Here is a 19229-nt window from a genome sequence, read left to right on the forward strand (position 1 = left end):
TTTGCTCTTCGCTGCCCAGCATCCACCCTCCCTTTCTCTGCTCTGACGTCCTCCACTTCCCGCTGGGGACTAGTCTGTCTCTAACCTCCAGCCTGGCTCGGGGGTAGTGCTGTGTTCCTTAGGCCATAGTTCAGGAATGGACACAGGAATCAACCAGAGCCAGTGAGATGCAGCCTGACCTTTGCTGGGGCTTACTTCTGAGAAAAAGTTTCTACCTCATTCTGTGGGCTTGAGCCCGGCATGTGAAGAACTGGAGCTGCTGGATCACCTTGCAGCAGGTGTGCAGAACCTGACCCAGCCTGGAGCCAACGTAGCAGAGGGCAGAGCCCAGAGATGGTGGCGGGGTGGGGTGGGGGGATGTGAGGAGCAGGTGACGCTGCCTGAGCCCTGGATCAAGCTGTGCCTGAGGCCTAAACCTAGACGCTTTCGGCGAGACAATGAATTCTAGTTTTCAAAGTTAGTTTGAGTCCGGTTTGCTATCACTCACAACCAAAAAAAAAAAAAAAAAAAGGCAAGGAAAGGATGTTCCCTAGACCCTCTGGAGGGAACAGGAGTCTGGCCCTTAATTTTGGCCCAGTGATGCTGACCCGACTTTTGGCCTCCGGAACTGGAAAAGGATAAATTTCTGTTGTTTTAAGGCACCCAGTTTATGGTGATCTGTCTGTTACGGCAGCAACGGGAAACTAACACGGGGGAGGGGGAAGCCCCCTTGTGCACTGGATTCATTCTCTGGGCTGTGAAATTGTCCTTCTGGCTCAGACGCCAGTCGGGGAAGGGCTAGGGAAGAAGGGGAGCGGGAGGGGCATAAGGGCTGGAGTCGGCATTCGCCCAGGGCCAGCCGTGGCCTCTGTGGCCACCTCTTTGGATCCCTTTTGCTTCCTCATCGGAGCTGCTTTCCCTCTAGCCCCAGGGCTCCATGCTTGCTTTTGTCTCTGACCCAAACTTCTCTGGGAAGCGGAAGAGAAAAAACACAAGTGCAGAGGCTCAGAGAGTTCTGGGAGATGAGGGGCTTGTAAGGAAGAGAGAGGGATGTTTAAGGGAAACGCCAGAGCTTAGGCGGGAGAGAGGCACCTGAGGCCTTCGGACCCTGTGAGGCCTCCCAGTGCCCTGAGATGTCGTCAGGCTGACTTCAGGAGAAAATGTCTCAAAGCCACTTCTGGGGTGCTGCTTCTCAAACATGGCCCAGCATCATCACAGAGGCGCCAATGCACTTGATTTCCTCAATCACAGAATGGCCCTCACAGCTGGCATTTACTGAGCACGCGCTACATGACAGGCAAAGTTCTGGAGCTCCGCAGGTAGGGGCTGATTCCGTCCTCCCCACATCTGCAAGTGGGAGGCACCGTGATCATCCCCCTCACTTCAGATGAGAAAGCCGAAGCTCAGGAACACTCAGCCACGCGCCACGGTCACATGGGGCAGGCAGCCCAGCACGAGCGTGTCTCAGTGGCCAGGCCTTTAACTTGCACAATGAGCAGCCTGGGACAGCAAGGTGCGAGGATACCCAGGGTCTGGGCTTAGCTGGCTGCAGGGAAGAGTCGTGGGGAGGACAGGGAGGCATTGCAGGTCCGGCCCTCCTGAGCCACATATAGGCTGTCGCCTGCGAAGGCCTGGCGTCAGCTTTGACGAACGCAGCCCGGAACAAGAAAAGGACTTTCTACCCTAAGTCAGAAGGAAAGGGGTCTGGGCCATCAGCTGGGCGGCCGAGGCCCCTAGAGCTCTAACACGTTAGGATCCCGGGGAGCACCTCACTTAGCAGCACTTGGTACGAAAGAGTGAAGGGGACGAAGGCACCAAAGGGAAGCCGAAAGCCGCCGGTTTCACATGTTCTTTCATATCTCAGAGATGTGCATTTTACAGACATCTCTCGTTTAATCCTCACGATTCTTTCGGGTTTCTGCATCACCTCTAGTTTACAGCCGGGGAGACGCAAGCACAGGGGTAGAGAGGCCAGAGGGACCAAGCCCAGATTCTAACCGGCCACGCCCAACCACAGCCCAGGACCTCAACTACCACTCACATAACGCATCTTAGAAAAGTTCCACTGTGAAGGCAACAGAAACTGAGGGATGATGAAGAGACAGATGAAAGCATCCAGAAAATGAGGCTTCCGCCTCCCCTCTTCCACCTTCCTCTTCCAATCACAATATTTGATGACTGATGCTCGGCACAGAAAAATCAATGCGAGAACAACACATGTTCCTTTGTTGAAGGTCTGGGCTCCCTCGGGCCTTCGTATTGGATTTATTTAGGATCTGACTTGGAAATGAAAAGGCGAAGCTGTCCTTGGAGACGGCCTGGCTCACGTGCTCCGAGTCCGGGCATCGCCTCAGATTTGTGGCTCTGAGCCTGGGCAGGGAAGCCAGCTGAGCCGGCATCTGCTCGGCTCTCGCTGGCCTCTCAGAGGCAAAGGCTGCTTCAGGTGCTGGCTTCCTCGTGTTCCTCTCTCACACAGATGCCGCGAAGCATCGTGTTCCCATCCAGCCGAGCAGTCAGGCTGAAGAGACAGACTTAATCAAGGGCACACTGCTACGTGCTGGCCAGGCCGGCACGATACTCGGCCCTTACACTTTATCCCACCGTCCTCATCACGTCTGTGCGTGTGCGTGGCGGAGAAGGCAGTCTAAAACCCTGTCACACGCATGAACTCACACGGGCGAGTGTGCTGCTAAGCCAGTAACTGGCTTTTCCTCTTACGGAGTGCTAATCATTTGGCATTGCTTGTCTGTTTTACTTCTTTTTCTGTTCTTATGTGTGATACGAGGGCCAACTTGGAGAAAAATATACTCAAATCAGAGAGACGCTTTAAATGTATGAGTGAGAATCGCCTACACAATCACACGCATGTACACATGCTCTTCACTCCCGCACGCACACACGCACACAGCAGATGGAGGGGGCGTGATGGGAAGGAATGCTGAAAGTGTCTAGACATCCTCATAGCCTGCCTAATAAACAAGAAAAGCCTCCTTTATCTTTTTGTTTCTTTTACTAACTGTAAAGCTTAGAAGAATTCTAATTGGGAAAAAAGGTTAGTGCTGGTATATCTGATAAAAGCGACCTTTAGCCAATGAGTGCTTTATGTTTTTCTGACGGCCTGCACAGAGAAAATCTATCTAGAGGGTAAGTAGCATTTATTTATTTATTTATTTATTTTTTGCTATTCAAGGTGACATTTATGCCTTGAACCTTTCCATTTGGCAGATGCCAGGAAGCTGACAGAAAAGAATCTTAAACCAGTTACGAAGCGAATCTCCTCTTAGTACAAAGAATAGTGGAGGCAGAGGGCGCAGCTGATTAATTAAAAAATATCCTCTGAGGACAGACTCTGTGCTGACGACTGTGCTGGGCTCTGGGGTCCAGAAGCAGCAGGATAGACGTGTGCCCTGGCACCACGGACACTAAGAGCCAGATGTGAAGCTGGACATGAAGCCATTATTACGAATGTGGTGAGGTGCCGAGGAGATGGGCTACCAGTGCCTGTGACGGGTCTCAGGTAAGGGCCTCAGAGGCGGCTTCTCTGGGGAAGGACATTTAAGCTGAGACCTGATGTGAGCTCTCGGTGAGGAGCGGGGAACGGCTTCCAGTAGAAAGAAGGCAGTTAACACTAGACAGGACAGAGGCCAGAGTGAAGCGAGAAGAAACTGGGGAGAAATGCAGGGGCCGGCACATGCCGAGCCCTGCAGAACACAGTATTTTGTATTTTAGCCTGAGAAGCAGGGGTGTCATTAAAAGCGGAAAGCCAGGGAAACGCCATGCTCCTCACTTGGCTACTCAGTGGGTGACGGAGCGTGGCACGTGAGTGGAAGGTGAGAGCCCAGGCGGGGGCTGTCGCAATGGTCCACGCGAGAAGCGATGGGGACTTGACCTAGGGAAACACCTGCAGAAATGAGAATAAGAGGTTTTTAGAAGGCAGAATAGGCAGCATTCGGTGATGGGCTTGATGAAGTGGGTGGGGTTGGGGAGAGGAAGGAATCTGGATGCCTCCCAGGACAGTGACGTCATTTACTGAGATGGGGGTCCTAGAAGAGAGGCAGGGAGGGGATGGGGGAGAGCCTGAGTTTAGTGGGGCGCACTGGACGTGAGTCACCTAGGAGACATCCGAAAGGAGATGTCAAGAAGGCGATGCACTTGGAACTCAGTAGGGCGGTCATAGGTGCAGATGCGCGTTTGGGAGCCTCAGCCACAGGGGCTAAGGGAAGCTGCGGGGTGAGCGCCGTTGCCAGGGAAAGCAGAGCTCCGGGAGAGAACCCTGCTTCCTACTAGTTGGGTGGAGTCGGTGGAGTCGTTTCTGGCCTAGAGCTGAGAAGGAGTAGTCAGTCTAAAGGACGAGAGGAAAAGCAAGAAAGGAACGTGTTTCAGGAAGATGGGATTGGGCGACTGTGCTGAATGCTTCGAAGAGCCATCTTTCTGAAAAACAAAAACAAGAACCTGACCCTTGTCGCTCTCTTGACCTTAAATCTCGCCACCGCCTCGGCATCATGGAACGCCAGGCCTCTCGCACTCGCTGCCGGTCTGCTCCCCTGACCCTCCTCCCTGACTTCTCCCGCGCCGCGAAGTCTGCGTTGTAGCACGCTGACATACCCTCGCCACATCGGCGGCTGGTACCATTTGCCTCACGAACATCCATTCTCTCATATAACAGGTTTTGTCTGGAGACCTGCCCCGCTCCCACCCTCTCAGTCCACAGGGTTCCGAGGTCACCGCTGCAGGCCTTGGTGTGGGGCATGTGGCTGGGCCAGTGCCGATCAGCGCCTCGCCCTCCCTTGACAATGACTGGTTAGGGGAGGGGACAGGAAATGTGATTAAGCTGGTCTGATCGGAATGAATCTCATGGAAGTTCTGAGACAGAGGCTCATGTTCCTTTCCAATGGATCAGAATCTGCAAGGACATGGCCCCGGGAGCGAAGGCAGCCATCTGGGGACCATGGGAGAAGGGCCGATTTGAGAACACAGCTAACACATGGGAGAGAGCAGAGCTGAGAGACAGAAACTCTGGATCCTGTGACACTGTTTGAGCCCTGGCTTTACGCCAGATGAATCTGTACCTTTGAGTTGTGGGAACCAATGAATGAATACTTCTTTTTCTTTTTTGCTTAGGGTCAGGTTTGCTTGCAATAGAACTGAATCCATGAATCCTAACTAATATAAGCATACCATTCTTGTTACTCAGAACGTTTCCCTGCGTCTCCATCTGGAACATTTACCTGTGCTTCCCAGCACAGCCGTCTCTGAGTCCTCTGAGCAGTTACCGCCTCTCTGTCCTTCCTCAGAGCCCGGCATTATCACATGTCCACTGTGGTTTACACATGTGCTTCCCCAGGAGTCTCAGGCCAGTGAGCATGTCTTATCCACTTTATATCTCTGAAGCCTCACACATTATCTGGTGCATAAGAATCGCTTATATGTTTTCTGAATGAGTCTCTGAATTAAATGAGTAGATGAATTAAAAAATGAATTATAAGCAGAGGCTCAATATCAAGATATAAAAAGATACTGAAAAAAGTAAAAAAATGATTAAATGAATGTTTAAACCCATGAAAAGTTAAGTGTATCATCTCCAGTGTCGGCCAAGCACATTTTCAAAATGTCATTACTTTAATTATGGAAATGGTCTCACAAAAATAATAAATAAATAAAGCATATCCTTTGCTCCCAGATGGAGTGAACTCATTTAGCTATACGACATCAGAATAACTTCACGGAATCTGGTATTCAAAGCATATTAGGTCAGGTTGGCTGGTTTTTCCATCATTATTTTAAATGTTCATCCTCTGCAGAATTTCATTCCAAATCTAAACAGTCCTTGACACCTAACGATCGGGTTCCATCGCTCAGGCCCAGGCCTGGGTTCAGTGCTATGCTAGGTCATTTTTAGATGCCCACAGAAAACATCCAGAGCAAACCATCATTACCATGGTAACAAGTGCAGGCCCAGAAAGGGTAGCTGCCATGTACAAGATGAGGACTGCATACAGGAAGCACCGACAAGCCAAGGACACACGAGGCTTCCTCATTTAAGAGTGGCCACTCACTAGTCACTGCTGAAAACTGAGCTGTCAAAACATCCAACGAGAAAATATGCGGAAAGAAGCCCATTTGTCCCGACTGCCAACAAGGCTTGACCTAGATGGAAAATGTTCCCGAGGCCTGACTAAAACAGGCTGTTTATTTTTTTTAAAGGAGTGTTTTCAAAATTAAGTTTGGATTTAGCTTCTAACTGAACTTAAATTTAATTGAACAGCAGAGATAGCTCTAAATACAAATATTCTGAAGACAGCTTTTCCCTTTTGGCGCTCATCACCTCCCACCGTTTTGTACATATGTGCATGAACATATACACATATTTACATATACCTAGGCAGGCCAGAACAAAACCCACTGAAATACGCAGAACACGGAGCTTCGTGTAGCACACACTCAATGCACCGTGCTGTGCAATTCATGCATTTGGTTTGAAATGCTTATAAAGAAAACTCTACAAAGACTTTACTTTTTAGTGACAAATTTCTGATACATTCTCTTGATTCAAAATTATTGCTTTGTTAATTTGGTGGTGATTGGGACTTTCAAAGATGTGTTATCTGCTTTTCCTGCTTGAAATCTAGGAGGGACCATGATTTTAGGCTCTTTGTTATTTCTGTCAGTAATGAGTTGTCAGAACTGAAAGTATTCATGTAAGACCAGCGCACAGAAAACAGGAACCCAGTGCAAAGCTTGAAGGAGGAAAAAATGAATGGCAGAGAAGACCTCTGTGGGATGTCTATGCTGACGGTACCTTATCTGATTTTCCTCATCGTCCACCAGGAAGAACCAGCGGAACTTCACAACCAACGGGCTGCAGTTGCTGATTGTAACGTAGCGGATCACCTCGGTATCATTCAGGATACAGCCGAAATCCAGCTCCATGGTCTCAAAGCTGAGGTTGGGGTAATGTACTTCCCCACGAAGACTCAGGGTGTCTACTTGAGGGTGCTCCAAATATCTGATTGCTAGAGTCTCTTCTGCCACCCAGTTATTCAGATCGTTTCTGTGGGAAGGGTCAAATTTGACCAGCAGGTGTTTTTCTCCACCAATCTCCAGTTTAATAGGCTACAAGCAAGATAATGGTAAATTACCAACCTTTGCACTATGCATTTCCAATTTGATATATGAAACAGGACGATCAAAGTTATTTAAATATATTTATGCACACACACAGATACATACATATAGATTAGAATGCAATACATATACATCCACACTTTATCCATATTTATGTATCCACACTTACACATAAACAGCTATTATATTTATACTGATATCTATAGATACTTTTATTTATATGCAACTATATATATTTTTTTAGTTGAAAATGAAAGCACGAAAGATCTATAGAGGAATTATTTGAAGGAAGAGCTTTTAATAAGAGTTGTGAGGTTAGAATGATTGAAGAGCTGTAAAAATGAATAGTTATCATAAAATATTCTTACCTGAAAATAAATTAGATTGTAAAATATTCTTCCTAGACAAGTGGGAAAACTTCTTTGCTTAAGAAAAATTTTAAAAGGCTTTCTTGAGCACTGGGGGAGGGGCTCTATAGAGGATGACCCAGAAAGGGATGGATTAGGTAATTTAATTTATTTTCTAATGTCTGCGATTCTAACTCTTAAGCATTGTATTATCTACTTTCTACTGTTTTCTATTCAACTTAAAATGACGCTCCAGAGCTGTACAGAGTTTGTCGGGCAGATTTTGTTTGTTCTTTTCTCTCTTTGATTCAAATCCACATGTGTTCCTAGATGCCAAGGCCACAGTAATACCTTCCCATAGAATGCCTGGCTATGAGTTGGCTTTTTTAGGTATTACTCAATTCCCACACTTTTAATGGGCATGAAAGCCACCTCTTGGTTTTGCAGAAAGTGCCCCAAGGTAGTCAAAAGGCATGCGCACTTCCCTCTCCCCTGAGTTTTAAGGTTCAGGTTTTCAACTGCGCACACCAGTGACATGGTTAGGTGGCTTCAGTTGATAGTGCCAATCACCTGATTCAAGAGTCAGAGGCAGGGTAATGACTCTTCAGTCGGCTAACCCCATCTGAAAGGCGGCGGGCCACCTGGTACAACTGGCTGGGCACAATCAGAACCCATTCTTGCAGACCGCGGCACCTGCAAGCACTTGGTATCACAATGCCTGGTGTTCAAATACCTGAAGAGGGAGTTAACACTCCCCCTAGAGGAACGACTTCGTTGTTTCACAGAAAAGATACATTACCACAAATCTTCACATTTAATACAAAAGCACAAAGAAGAAATTAGAAACATCTCAAATTTCACCATGTATTATTTCTTAGAATTCATATTTGGTAAACATTAGGCCAGACATGACTGATGGATGGCTAAATAACATTTTACAAAAATAGAACTAGATTAATTTATTTAAAAATATTATGTTTGAATTTTTTTCTCTCTCACACACACACAAAGAATACTGAAAAAAATTTCTTATACAAGAGATATTAACCTAAAATCATGGGCTCTGGAGCCAGACTGCTTGGGTTCAAATCCTGGTCTGCCAGTTACTAGCTCTACGAATCTGGGCAAAGTTGTTTGGCTTTCCTAACCCTCAGTTTCTCCATCTGTAAATTAGGGTCAATAATAGCACCTATCTCTTTTTAAGAGGATGAAATGAGTTAGTAGACATGGGACCTCTTCAGAGCAATGCCTGGCACACAGTGTACGGTATATAAGTGCCAATTATCGCTATTATCCCTTTACGACCAAGAAAAACGATGGTTAAATATTAAGCAGTTTTACCTTTTAACAAGCTCTTACTGATGCCCAGCTGTAAAAGCGGATGAAATCAGCATGCTTGTGCTGCCCCTGCCTCCCAGGTGTTATTGGTTATAGTGTTAATTTTTAAAAAGTTGAGGTATAAAACATTCTGTTTTAAAATCATGACTGCCAGTGTTGTTTAATCTCAGTTACAGAATTAAATGGATACAGTCCTCCTGCCAGGCTTTTCCTTACAGTTTTTATTTTTTTTTCATTTCTGAGTGACATTTTTTGTTTTTCCTCCTGAACAGCTGTATTTCAATGGCAAATCGATTTTCGACAAGGGTGCCTGAGTACTGCACTCAATGAGTGCCTGCATTCCAAGAGTGTCTGCTCATCACTTTTATGCTCAAAAGACAATTTTGCTGGTGATAAAATGTTGGGGTCGCACTTGCTCTCAGAACTCCGCAGCCTGTCCTGTCGTCGTCTGCCATCGAGTATTCTTGCAGAGAAGTCCACGGTTGGTCTAACGTCTTCCCCTGACGAAGCCGCTTCGCGTCTGCTCAGATGCCATGGCATTCTTCGGTTTTCAATATGACCAGTAACTTCACTAAGACAGTTCTCACTGATAAACATTCTGTATCGTTTTGTCCCGGAACGACGTGTGGCCTTATTTTTAAAAATCTTTAAAAAATCTTTAATTTATCTTTTCAAGTAGGACAATGACAAGTCGTCTTAGTGCTCATCTCCCCATATAGAGCTACCTCATTCTTTTTAATAGCTTCATTTTATTCCATCACATAATTCTGCCATCATTTCTTTAACCAGTCTCCTTCTGACGGATATTAGCTCTCAATCTCCAGCTCTTATAATCAATGCTGCAGTAAATGTCCTTGTACTTATGCCATCCTGTATATTCTGGCTATATCTGTAGGATACATTCCTGAGAATGGAATAACTAGGTTAAAGGGTATGGGCATTTAAAATTTTGATAGCTACTCCCATGCTGTCTTCCAATGTACCCTTTCTCAACACAGGAGGGGAATCCCTATTTCCACATGCCCTTCCTGAAACAAAGCATGACTGAATTTTTGCTCTTTGCCAATCTGATAGGGAAAAAGATGTGTTTCATAGTAATTTTAATTTGCAATTCTTCTACTACGATTAAAATTGAGCATATTTTCATATACTAATGAGCCATTTTATTTTTATTTTTGTGTACTCTGTTCATTTCCTTTGCCCATTTTTCTACTGGATTATTGTTTTTCTCGTTGATTTGTAGAAGCTCTTTACTTTTAAAATTACATGCATATTTTTATTAGTTATACATGCAAGTAATATAAAAGGTCAAAATGTACTATAATAGTTATTACAAGAAACAGTAGTTCCTGACCCACCCTGCCATCCCAGCAATCTGGAGGCCACCGTTTCTCAATTCTTGCGGTGGGGCTGGTCTACAGAACAGTTTCCTTGGGAAGAGAGGGGACGATCGGGCAGTGGACACACCCCAGATAAGCAGGATTATTTTGGGGTGCCAACACTGACACTAGAAACATTAAATTTCCTGAAATATTTTGATCAGTTTCTCTGGGGAAGAGCATGTATCTTTATGCCTTGGGATAAAAGCCAGCCGCCCATGCGTTTTGCGTGGGGTCCGGTGGGACGGCTGTCTGGTGCACACGGAATTCCTCTTTTTTCAGCATTCCGCTCACACTTGTTGCCTCTGAGCCCAGGCTACTTGGGCGGACTGGCTCCCCTATCTTTGTGGCCTCACTGGAGAATTTTCTAGGCTGCAAGTTTTTGTGCCGTTTTGCCCAGCCACTACATTCTTATTCTGTTTTCTAGAATTTGTTTAAATCTCTCATAATTTGGTTCTACTATTCTCTTCCCCCTTTATTTTATTGCTCTAGGCTTCTTTCCTCTTAAACATTTCTACTTTTATCTTATTCAGATTTTAGAAGGGACAAGAGTGGCCCTAATCTACCACCCAGACTGAGAAAGTGCCCATGTCTGAATTTTCATTTTCTCATCCATTTGTTTCCCTCTGCTCTGTGAGTTCACTCTTCATCTCCTCTTTGAAAACCTGTCTCATTCCTGAGCTCTTCTTAAAGACCAGTCATATCATCTGCAATTTCGAGACCAAGAGAAGAACTACATGTTTATACTTTCGGTCTTCTTCCTTGCTTAGGTCCCCTGGCAGCAGGTTTTCATCTGCCTCTTGCCTATGATCATTTCTAACTTTTACTTCTCTGTTCAAAGATCTTAGCTGTTTTGTTTTTTTTTTCCCCCAGCTCATGTTTGAATAAGACTTGCTAAAGAGGGCAGCAGCACCATTTACAGCTGCCAGTGTGTAGGATCTGTAACAAGCTCTCACCAAGCAGCTCTGTTCCCCCATCCCCCCCCCAAAGACCCACCTCCCTAAATGCGGCTCATGGAAACTCTCCTTACATCCCAGGCTTCCTGTTCTGAGGTCTCATGATTGTTGCCCGCTCTGACTTTTCCCTTGATTCCACTTCTCTATTAGCTGAGAGTATGTGGGTCTGGTTTCTCCTTCGATCCCCCTTTCCTACAGCTCTGCTGTGCCACCTGCCCCATGGCCTGGCCACCCCCACTGCTGCCCTCGCATCCAGCAAAGGATCACAAATATGATCTTGAAGGACCGCGTAGAGAACACTGCGTCATGCCCCAGACTGGTGAGCTCAAGCCTCCTCCCTCAGACTGGCTCTGATTTCTCAGTATTTGGAGATGGGCTGGCTGGTTTAGGGGCTGGCCTTTGGCTATTTCTTCATTTCTTTGTATGGAGTTTTGGTCAGATTTGATGGAAGAGAATTAAAAGATATTTATTGTCACTTGTGTGAAGTCACCGTTTTCTAAAGCTCAGCTTCATTATAATGGGCAAGGATAAAAGGGTCATCATAATGAGCCAGAAGTTCTTACACTATTAATGATAGTTTTCCTACTGATTGACACTGGAAATTATTTATGAGTCATTTAAAATTTTCTGTATTCTTTCCTCTTTGTTTCCTGGATTCTTTATATTCAGTCCAGTCTTTTTCTGGACTGAAGTTGGTATACTACCATCATTCTCCTTTCTCAGGCACAACCTACCCAGGAACCTGTTAGGACAGCCCTCAGTCAAGTTACCTCAGGCGTTGAGGGCAGCAGCGATTTATCCATCTCACAGACAAAGAAGGGTCCATTTACTGAGAGCAACACGGTCACAGGCAGGGTGGAAATGTTCTTCATGACCAAGGGCTGGTAATGAGGTTCCAGGATAGTGTTAGGTTTCTGAGAAAAAGGAAAAAGAGGAAACAAACCGAGTTATGGTTAACATAGTAAGCCTTTAGTAATGAAAGTGTCACAATATGTGCCATTCTTTCTCTTGCAGAGATTTAGATAAACCATCCGGAGTGTCTAGTGGACCACTGGGAAGTGAGCTTACATAAGCTAGAAAGTGCAGATTATATTTCTTATTCTCTTGTTTCCTGGTTAAAAAACCTGTACAAACCATGCCTCTGGACAGAACTCTTACTATAGAAGTTTCCACAGTGCCATGAAACAAAGTCTAATAAATTAGTGATATCTTGCAGAAGAACTCATGTATCATTATAATGAATAAAACATTTTTTTCCTTTTACAATATTTTTCCCATGCTCAAATATCCAATTTGCCAATATACTTAACTTGTTATATGGGCAAATGTTCATAACTATTTCCTCTAATTTTTTTCTGAAAACACTGGGATAATTGAGTCGGAAACATTTTTTCACTCTGTTGAACATATCAAATTTAATTTTTCAGCTGGAGAAAGCATCAGAAATGGATCATGAGCCAGAAGTTTCTGGTCAGATTGGATTTTCCTCATTCTATTGTTGGGGTCCACATTATTTCTTGAGTACCCTGGAAATGGAGTCCTTTAATATCAGCAGGAGGTGATATGAAGCCTCAATCTGTGACCTCCATTCCATAGCTCTTCCAACGACTCTGGCTCATTTTCCTCACAGGCCTCTGTTTTGATTAGCTTTCTCTCCTTGTTCTGATTTCAGTTAAATCCTGATTCCACATCTGTCAACTGACTCTGTCTCTGCTTCTTTGTCCAGTACAGTCTTCCTTTTACTGTGATTCCTGGGTTCCCTGGCTCTGGTTGCGACTGGGTGACCATCCATCGTATCTTAGCTTGGGCTGCTATAACAAATACAGACTGGGTGGTTTAAACAAGACAGTTACGTATCACAGTTCTGGAGGCTGGGAGGTCCAAAATCAAGGGGCCCGCAGATCTGGTGTCTGGTGAGGGCCCGCTTCCTGGCTGAGAGAGAGATTCCCTCTTGACTCTTCTTATAACGGCAAGAATTCCATTCGTGAAGGCTCCACCCTGATGACCTAATCACCTCCCAAAGGCTCCACCTCCAAACACCATCACACTGGGGTTTAGGGCTTCAATCCATGATTTGGTCAGGGGACCAGGTCACTCCCCTCCCTCAAGCCCTGCAATGGCCCCCAGAATACAACCCGGAGGCCGGGACATGCCTTCCAGTCATGCCACACTCACTGGTCCTTGCCCATTTCTTCAGATGGGTCTTACATCACTCTTGGCAAATCCTTTGTCTAAGGTGGCCTTTCAGGTCTTTGTGTTCATCTTGCCTTGGTTACACTCTCCTAGCCCTTGTGCAGGGGTTTGGTCTGGCACTTTCCATGAGATGCCAACTATTGTTCTCCTCCCTCCAATATGGCAATACAGGTACCGGACTTATCTTGCATTTGCAGATTGCAAGCTGCAGTTTTGGGGAGGGATAAAGCAGCACTTTGGGACCATACGAAGGCTGCATGGAGAACTGTCCATCCAGTGACCTTCTCCCCGGCCACTGTGTCACTGCGGGTAGCTTTGAAGTGAAGAAACCACACTTGGCTGGTTTTGGCAAGAGGCCATTTAGAGGTTAGCGATGAGAAGGAGTTGATGCACAGAGAAACTGTTCTATTTTATAATGACCCCTTTCTCTCTGAATTGTTTTTCTCCCCAAATATCAGGAGACAGGATTTCCTGCTAGACTTCATGAAGCAAGCCGGCTGCTGGTTTCAACTGACCTTTTCAATTCCACAAAGAAGTGGTTTCATCTCTGTGGCTTATGAATGGTACAATAGTTATAAAGTAGATCCAATCTGAGGAAATGGTTATAGAAAAATTCCTCCTATAGGCAGTGCTGGTATCATTATCATCTGATGTAGTAAATCAGATATGCTGCCCTGAAGTTAAAAGGAAGGAAACAGAATAGATAGTTGGGTGTTAGATAATTAAATCTGAATACTGAGACCTAACAGGTCTCTTGCACACTCTGGGTAATGAAGTTGCATTTTTTTCATTGTCCCTGATATGGGTTACATATGAGCAGGAAATGAACAATGAAAAATAACAGTAGGGAGACAGATTTCAAACTTGTGATATTTGGGGGGAAGGAGAGAAAGGCAAAAACAATCAGGGAGTTGGGACTCAACTCATTTTTTAATTCAATAAGTCATTGCCAGATTAAAATATTTGCCATTTTACTCTAGTGATAAAGTCAAATAACATATATTTAAACAAAGATGTACTTTTTAAAGAGGCTTAAGGCTATAAAGAGAAGAAAAGGAACACTATACATTTTATGAGTGTTTACAGGCTTAGAAAAAAAATCTAAAAAGAAACTAAACTGCATATTTAATATATACTGTAATGTCTTATACAGAATAGCTATTCAATAAATATTCACTGAATTTTCTCTGAATAGCTACATTTAGGAAAAAATATAATGCCAACAAATTCAGCACAGCCAATAAATATCTTTCCTGATTCTTAAAAAAGGAAGGATTTAAAACAGCAATGAAAGCTTAATAACTGTAGCAGGAACTCTTGTAGTGTCTTCTTTTTATACGTCTCATGGAGCTTATCACAGTTTAGCGTCCTGGAACTGAAATCCTTCTGCTATTTCGTCAATGTCTCCTTTTCCCACTGGTTGGGAAAGCCAGGGCTTTAGCTGGGTTTTTGCTGCCTCATGTATTGTAAGTGCTCAAAAATTACTTGTTGATTTGAGTTGAATTTGTACATCTCGCTCCCCTCCTTGACTATAACCTCCTTTATTCATCTCTCAGCAGAGCACTGTACCTATGGTGGGTGGCTCAATAGACACTTATTTAAAATGAACAAAATATAATCGAACCCACTACCAGAATAAATGGTGTCGATCACTCTCCTGTAAGTCTCCAAGTCATAAAAGGAACCTTGGTTGATTTTCTCATGACAGTTCAGGCACTGCCACCCGAGTCATTCCATATGACAGCACAGATCACACTGTGGGGCAACTGCTTACTTAATACTCGGTCTTCGCAGTCGGCCGTGAGGTTCGTCAGGGCGGGAGTATCCTCACTGCTGTGTCCCTAGCACGAGACACGGTGCTCGGCACATGGTAGGCTGTAATTAGTGTTCCGCTCAGCAGCCAGTGTGGCTGTTTCAATAAATACATCTGACCAGGTCGCTCCCCTCCCTCAAGCCCTGCCATGGCCCCCAGAACACAACCCGAAGGCCAGGACATGCCTCCCGGTCATGCCACACTCACTGGTCCTTGCCCACTTCTTCAAACGGGCCTTACGTCACTCTCGGCAAATCCTTTGTCTAAGGTGGCCTTTCAGGTCTTTATGTTCATCAGGCTCTTTCCTAACTCAGGCCTATCCTGTGCGCTGTTCCCTCTGCCTAGAACTCTCTCATCTTCTCTTGTCACCAGACTAACTTCATTTCTTCTTCAAGTGTAAACTTGAGGTACTCGCTCAAGGAAGGTATCTGTCACCACAGGTACAAATAAGGCCACATCTCCTGATATGTGCTTTCACAGTACCTTATACCTTCTGTTCATAGCACTCTTCAGCATTGTAATTTAAATAAGTAAATTTTAATAATTTGTTTACAGTCTGTGACCTCAACCAGTCTCTGAGCTTTGACTGTGTCTGGCTGGCTCACCAGATTTTCAGCACCGATACAATCTCCAGCTTGGAAGAGACATTCCATATGTACCTGTTTTAAATGGTAAACAGTTCTATGGTGGACATCTGCTGAGGACTAGGTCAAGTCCTACTGTGATACCTCCCTCACCTCTGCACTATCCTGACTCCCTGCCCTGCGCAGCAGTCATTTCCCTTTCTCTCCTATCCTCTGCCTCCCCATTAATGGCCATATAAAGTCATGGGCATTTAGAGCCATGTAATTTACGAAAGACGTCCAAACTAGTAGTTGATAGATGGTCACGGGGATGGGGAGCATGGCATAGGGAATGCAGTTAGCAGTAATGTCATGTCTAGGTGGAGAGCCAGAGGAGAGAAAGAGCGATCAGGGAGATTGTTTTATAAACTCTAACCAATCGCTTAGACATTTATAAAATGTCTATATACTTCAAGTACTATATACTTGAAACTAATAATAACGTTTTAAAAAATGTGAATCATATAGTTTAAGTTGATTATTCTTAAGCAGTGTTAGGTGCCCTACATCAGAGCTTAACTTGCAGCTCAGTTTCCCCACGTGTATCGCGGGAACGATACAGAACCTACAGCACAGACTGCTGTGAGGAACGACTGGGAAAATGTACGTAATAAACATGGCTCAGTGACTAGCACAAGCCAGTCCATAAGTGGTAGCTATTCTCGCTAATTATCGTAATTATCAATAATTCTACTCCAACCCCTTCTACACTGTGATGTTTTCTCACCTAATTAGAGTAAAATGATCGACTACAGTGCATTTTCAGTGCAGGGGAATATCCCTCCGTTTTGGTTTTATGCATCAGGAATGATGGAAGTAAAATTTGCATAGCAATTTACATTTCAAAGGAATGTAGGTTTAGATTCAGAGTTTTCAGGAGAAGGTGTATGGGCCTCTGGTGTGGGTGCAACAGGCTTCCCATCCATCCGGCTTCTCAAATGCAAATGTGAGCGTGCTGACCCCGGCCCTCCCAGCACAGCCCCACTGACCTTCTCCAGTCGGTATATGAGCTGCTTGGTCGAGAGCTGGATGAGTGGCGCTATGAATTCGCAGATGATGTTAACATTCATCACCAAGCTCTTCGCCTTCTGCATCCCGATGACAGCGTAGCAAACCAGCTTTTCTTTGACCATCTGCAGATGAGATACGCCCGCATAGTGGGAATATTCATAGCTCGGAAAACTTAATTCTCAACAATCATCAAACCGATTCTCAACTACCTGCCTGGGGACACCAGGGAGGAGCTCATGTTCCCAAATAGTGCATTTCAGGTATCGCTCTGTTACACAATTGATGTCTGATTGGTTAAATATGTCCTGGAGGGATCCCGTGTCTATTTCTGACTGCTCTTGAGGACACAGTCAATTTACATTCAGTTCGACTAATATAAATATAATGTATTATGCATCAGGACTGTTAGGGACTGGACATCCCCAAATGTGATAGACAAGACAGAAAAAGTCCTTATGGGCTTATAGTTGAATTGTAGTTATATTTCTTATTAAACCAGTCATAAAACGTGGCTGGAAAAACTTTGCTTTTCATACTGGAATATTTAAAAATCATGCTACAGAAACCAATATTTCTTTGGCTCCCAGAGGTTGAGATTTTTATAAAGTATAAGCAACCCAAGGTGAATTTATATCATGAATAGCTTGTACTGAAGGTGGCTCAGGTTTCTGATGTTAATAAATTCACGTCTCTTCTTAATTATGTAGCATAACTTGGGAGAACATTCAGGGAAGCTTTCAGTAAAGCTTACACTGAATCCAGAACCCTAGCAGGTCAGATTTAATGCCTGTGGAAACATGGTCAGCTCCTGATCACACTGTCAACGTGCTCCTGCAACCGGCTGTCAGTGGCTGAAATGAGGGGCCGCATTCCATTCGCCTTCGCATCCTTAGTGCCTAGCACACTGTTTGTCATGTGGTACACACTCGGTACCAGACGGCCGAAGCCCCGAATAACGGAGAGACCGCAGTAGACTCTCCATAATGAAGCAGTGGGCCAGCTATGCTATCTTGTCTGCTGCGAGACAAATTTCTTACTGTTTTCTATTTCATGAAGAGAAAGTTTGTTATCGCCTCCTAATTTGGTGACACCAGGAGGAGTGCAAGTGTCATTTCTCATCCACAAAGTCTGTGTGTGTGAGGTAGAAGAGGCTCACAGATGATTTCGGAAGTTTCTTATAGGTTTCTGCTGGTTTCCAGTCTCCATGACAGAATAGGAATAAACAGAGACATGGTTTGGATTTGCATAAACGTTTAAGCAGAATGGTGATAATGTAAATAAGAGAATATCAGAATCGCTGAAGGTAAATGTGGCTCCTTTATTGACGCATAAAAAGATAATGATTATAAATGTGATGCTGTTATGTCAGGCTGAGAGGGAAGGAACCGGGGATGTCCCAATACCCAGATAAGAAAGGCAGCCCAGAGTACCTATAAAAACACTCCTTCTGAATAAATATGAATACTCCTAAGTGTTCATCTGAGGCTTAACTTTGGCTGAATGCTGGCTATCCCTTTCCTAGAGATTTACTGGCTGGTCACTGTTGACCCTGGGGATGACAACCTGCTTTAAATAGTATTTTAAGGTTGGTTTCGTGATAGTTGTAGAAACAAACAGAAAACTGAGCAGAGCTAAACCTTGAAAACAATGGGTGCTGCCATGGTAACTAAGCTCTGCACGCAATCCTTAGGAAGCCACATCCTTTCTTCAGATAAATGTCAAGGAACTCTCCTAAGAAATAGATGGAGTGAAGATTTATTTAGGAGAAAAACAGCTTCTACACATGCTGTCCTCTTACCCTGGGAGTAGCAGAATAGCCTTCGAGTATCACATCGATTGTCTGGCCTGGGTACAGCTCCATCCGGACAGGGTGGAGCTGGAACACGGGGCAGCGGGGATCCTTGGGTGCCTGGGGGCCATGGTGCTGGGACCGGCTTGTAGCAAGTCCCTTCTTAGCCAGGCCTTTCTTGCTCAGCTTGTTCGGGGGACAGAACTCTTCGTTCATCCAAAACAACTGTTGGACCCGACGTCCCTTATTGGTCAACTTGAAGCGGTAGTAATAAGTGTCCAGGCTGGAAAAGAGAAGGCCGGTAGAGAGAGGACTCACCTTGGGGATGTTCTGTTTAGCTCAACACCCTTGGGATTTACTCCTCTGGAAGTATTTTAAAAGTAGGCAACAAAATAGACACCACCATCATCATCATCATCATCATCATCATATTATTATTATTATTATTATTATTATTATTATTATTATTTTAATGTAGAAAGGCTACATCACAATGCTACTAGGAGTTACCACAGCATTGAGACAAAGCAGTATCTACTCAGGGGGTCCACAGACTGGAGTCAGGGACCTAAGTTTGGCCCTTGAGTTGTCATCACCAGGGAAGGGGCTGTGGGAAAGTGACCCCACCCATCCTCAGTCTCTCCCAGGAGGTCGAGCATGCCACAGAACACACAGA

General features: G+C 44.8%; 1 protein-coding gene across 5 annotated transcripts in view; it reads right to left on the minus strand.

Moving 5' to 3' along the window:
* The window catches only part of HYDIN (HYDIN axonemal central pair apparatus protein), a 310335-nt gene that overhangs the window by 115741 nt on the left and 175365 nt on the right, over positions 1 to 19229 (minus strand). For all 5 annotated transcript variants that reach the window (XM_016164411.2, XM_036231381.1, XM_036231382.1 and 2 more), the window contains 4 exons: positions 18563 to 18836; positions 16743 to 16886; positions 11895 to 12038; positions 6779 to 7092 (listed from right to left, as the gene is read on the minus strand). In XM_016164411.2, the coding sequence (XP_016019897.2) occupies positions 6779 to 7092; positions 11895 to 12038; positions 16743 to 16886; positions 18563 to 18836 (876 nt within the window). The remainder of the gene's footprint in view (positions 1 to 6778; positions 7093 to 11894; positions 12039 to 16742; positions 16887 to 18562; positions 18837 to 19229) is intronic.

This window comes from Rousettus aegyptiacus, unplaced genomic scaffold, assembly GCF_014176215.1.
Source record: "Rousettus aegyptiacus isolate mRouAeg1 unplaced genomic scaffold, mRouAeg1.p scaffold_m13_p_14, whole genome shotgun sequence".
Classification (NCBI taxonomy): domain Eukaryota; kingdom Metazoa; phylum Chordata; class Mammalia; order Chiroptera; family Pteropodidae; genus Rousettus; species Rousettus aegyptiacus.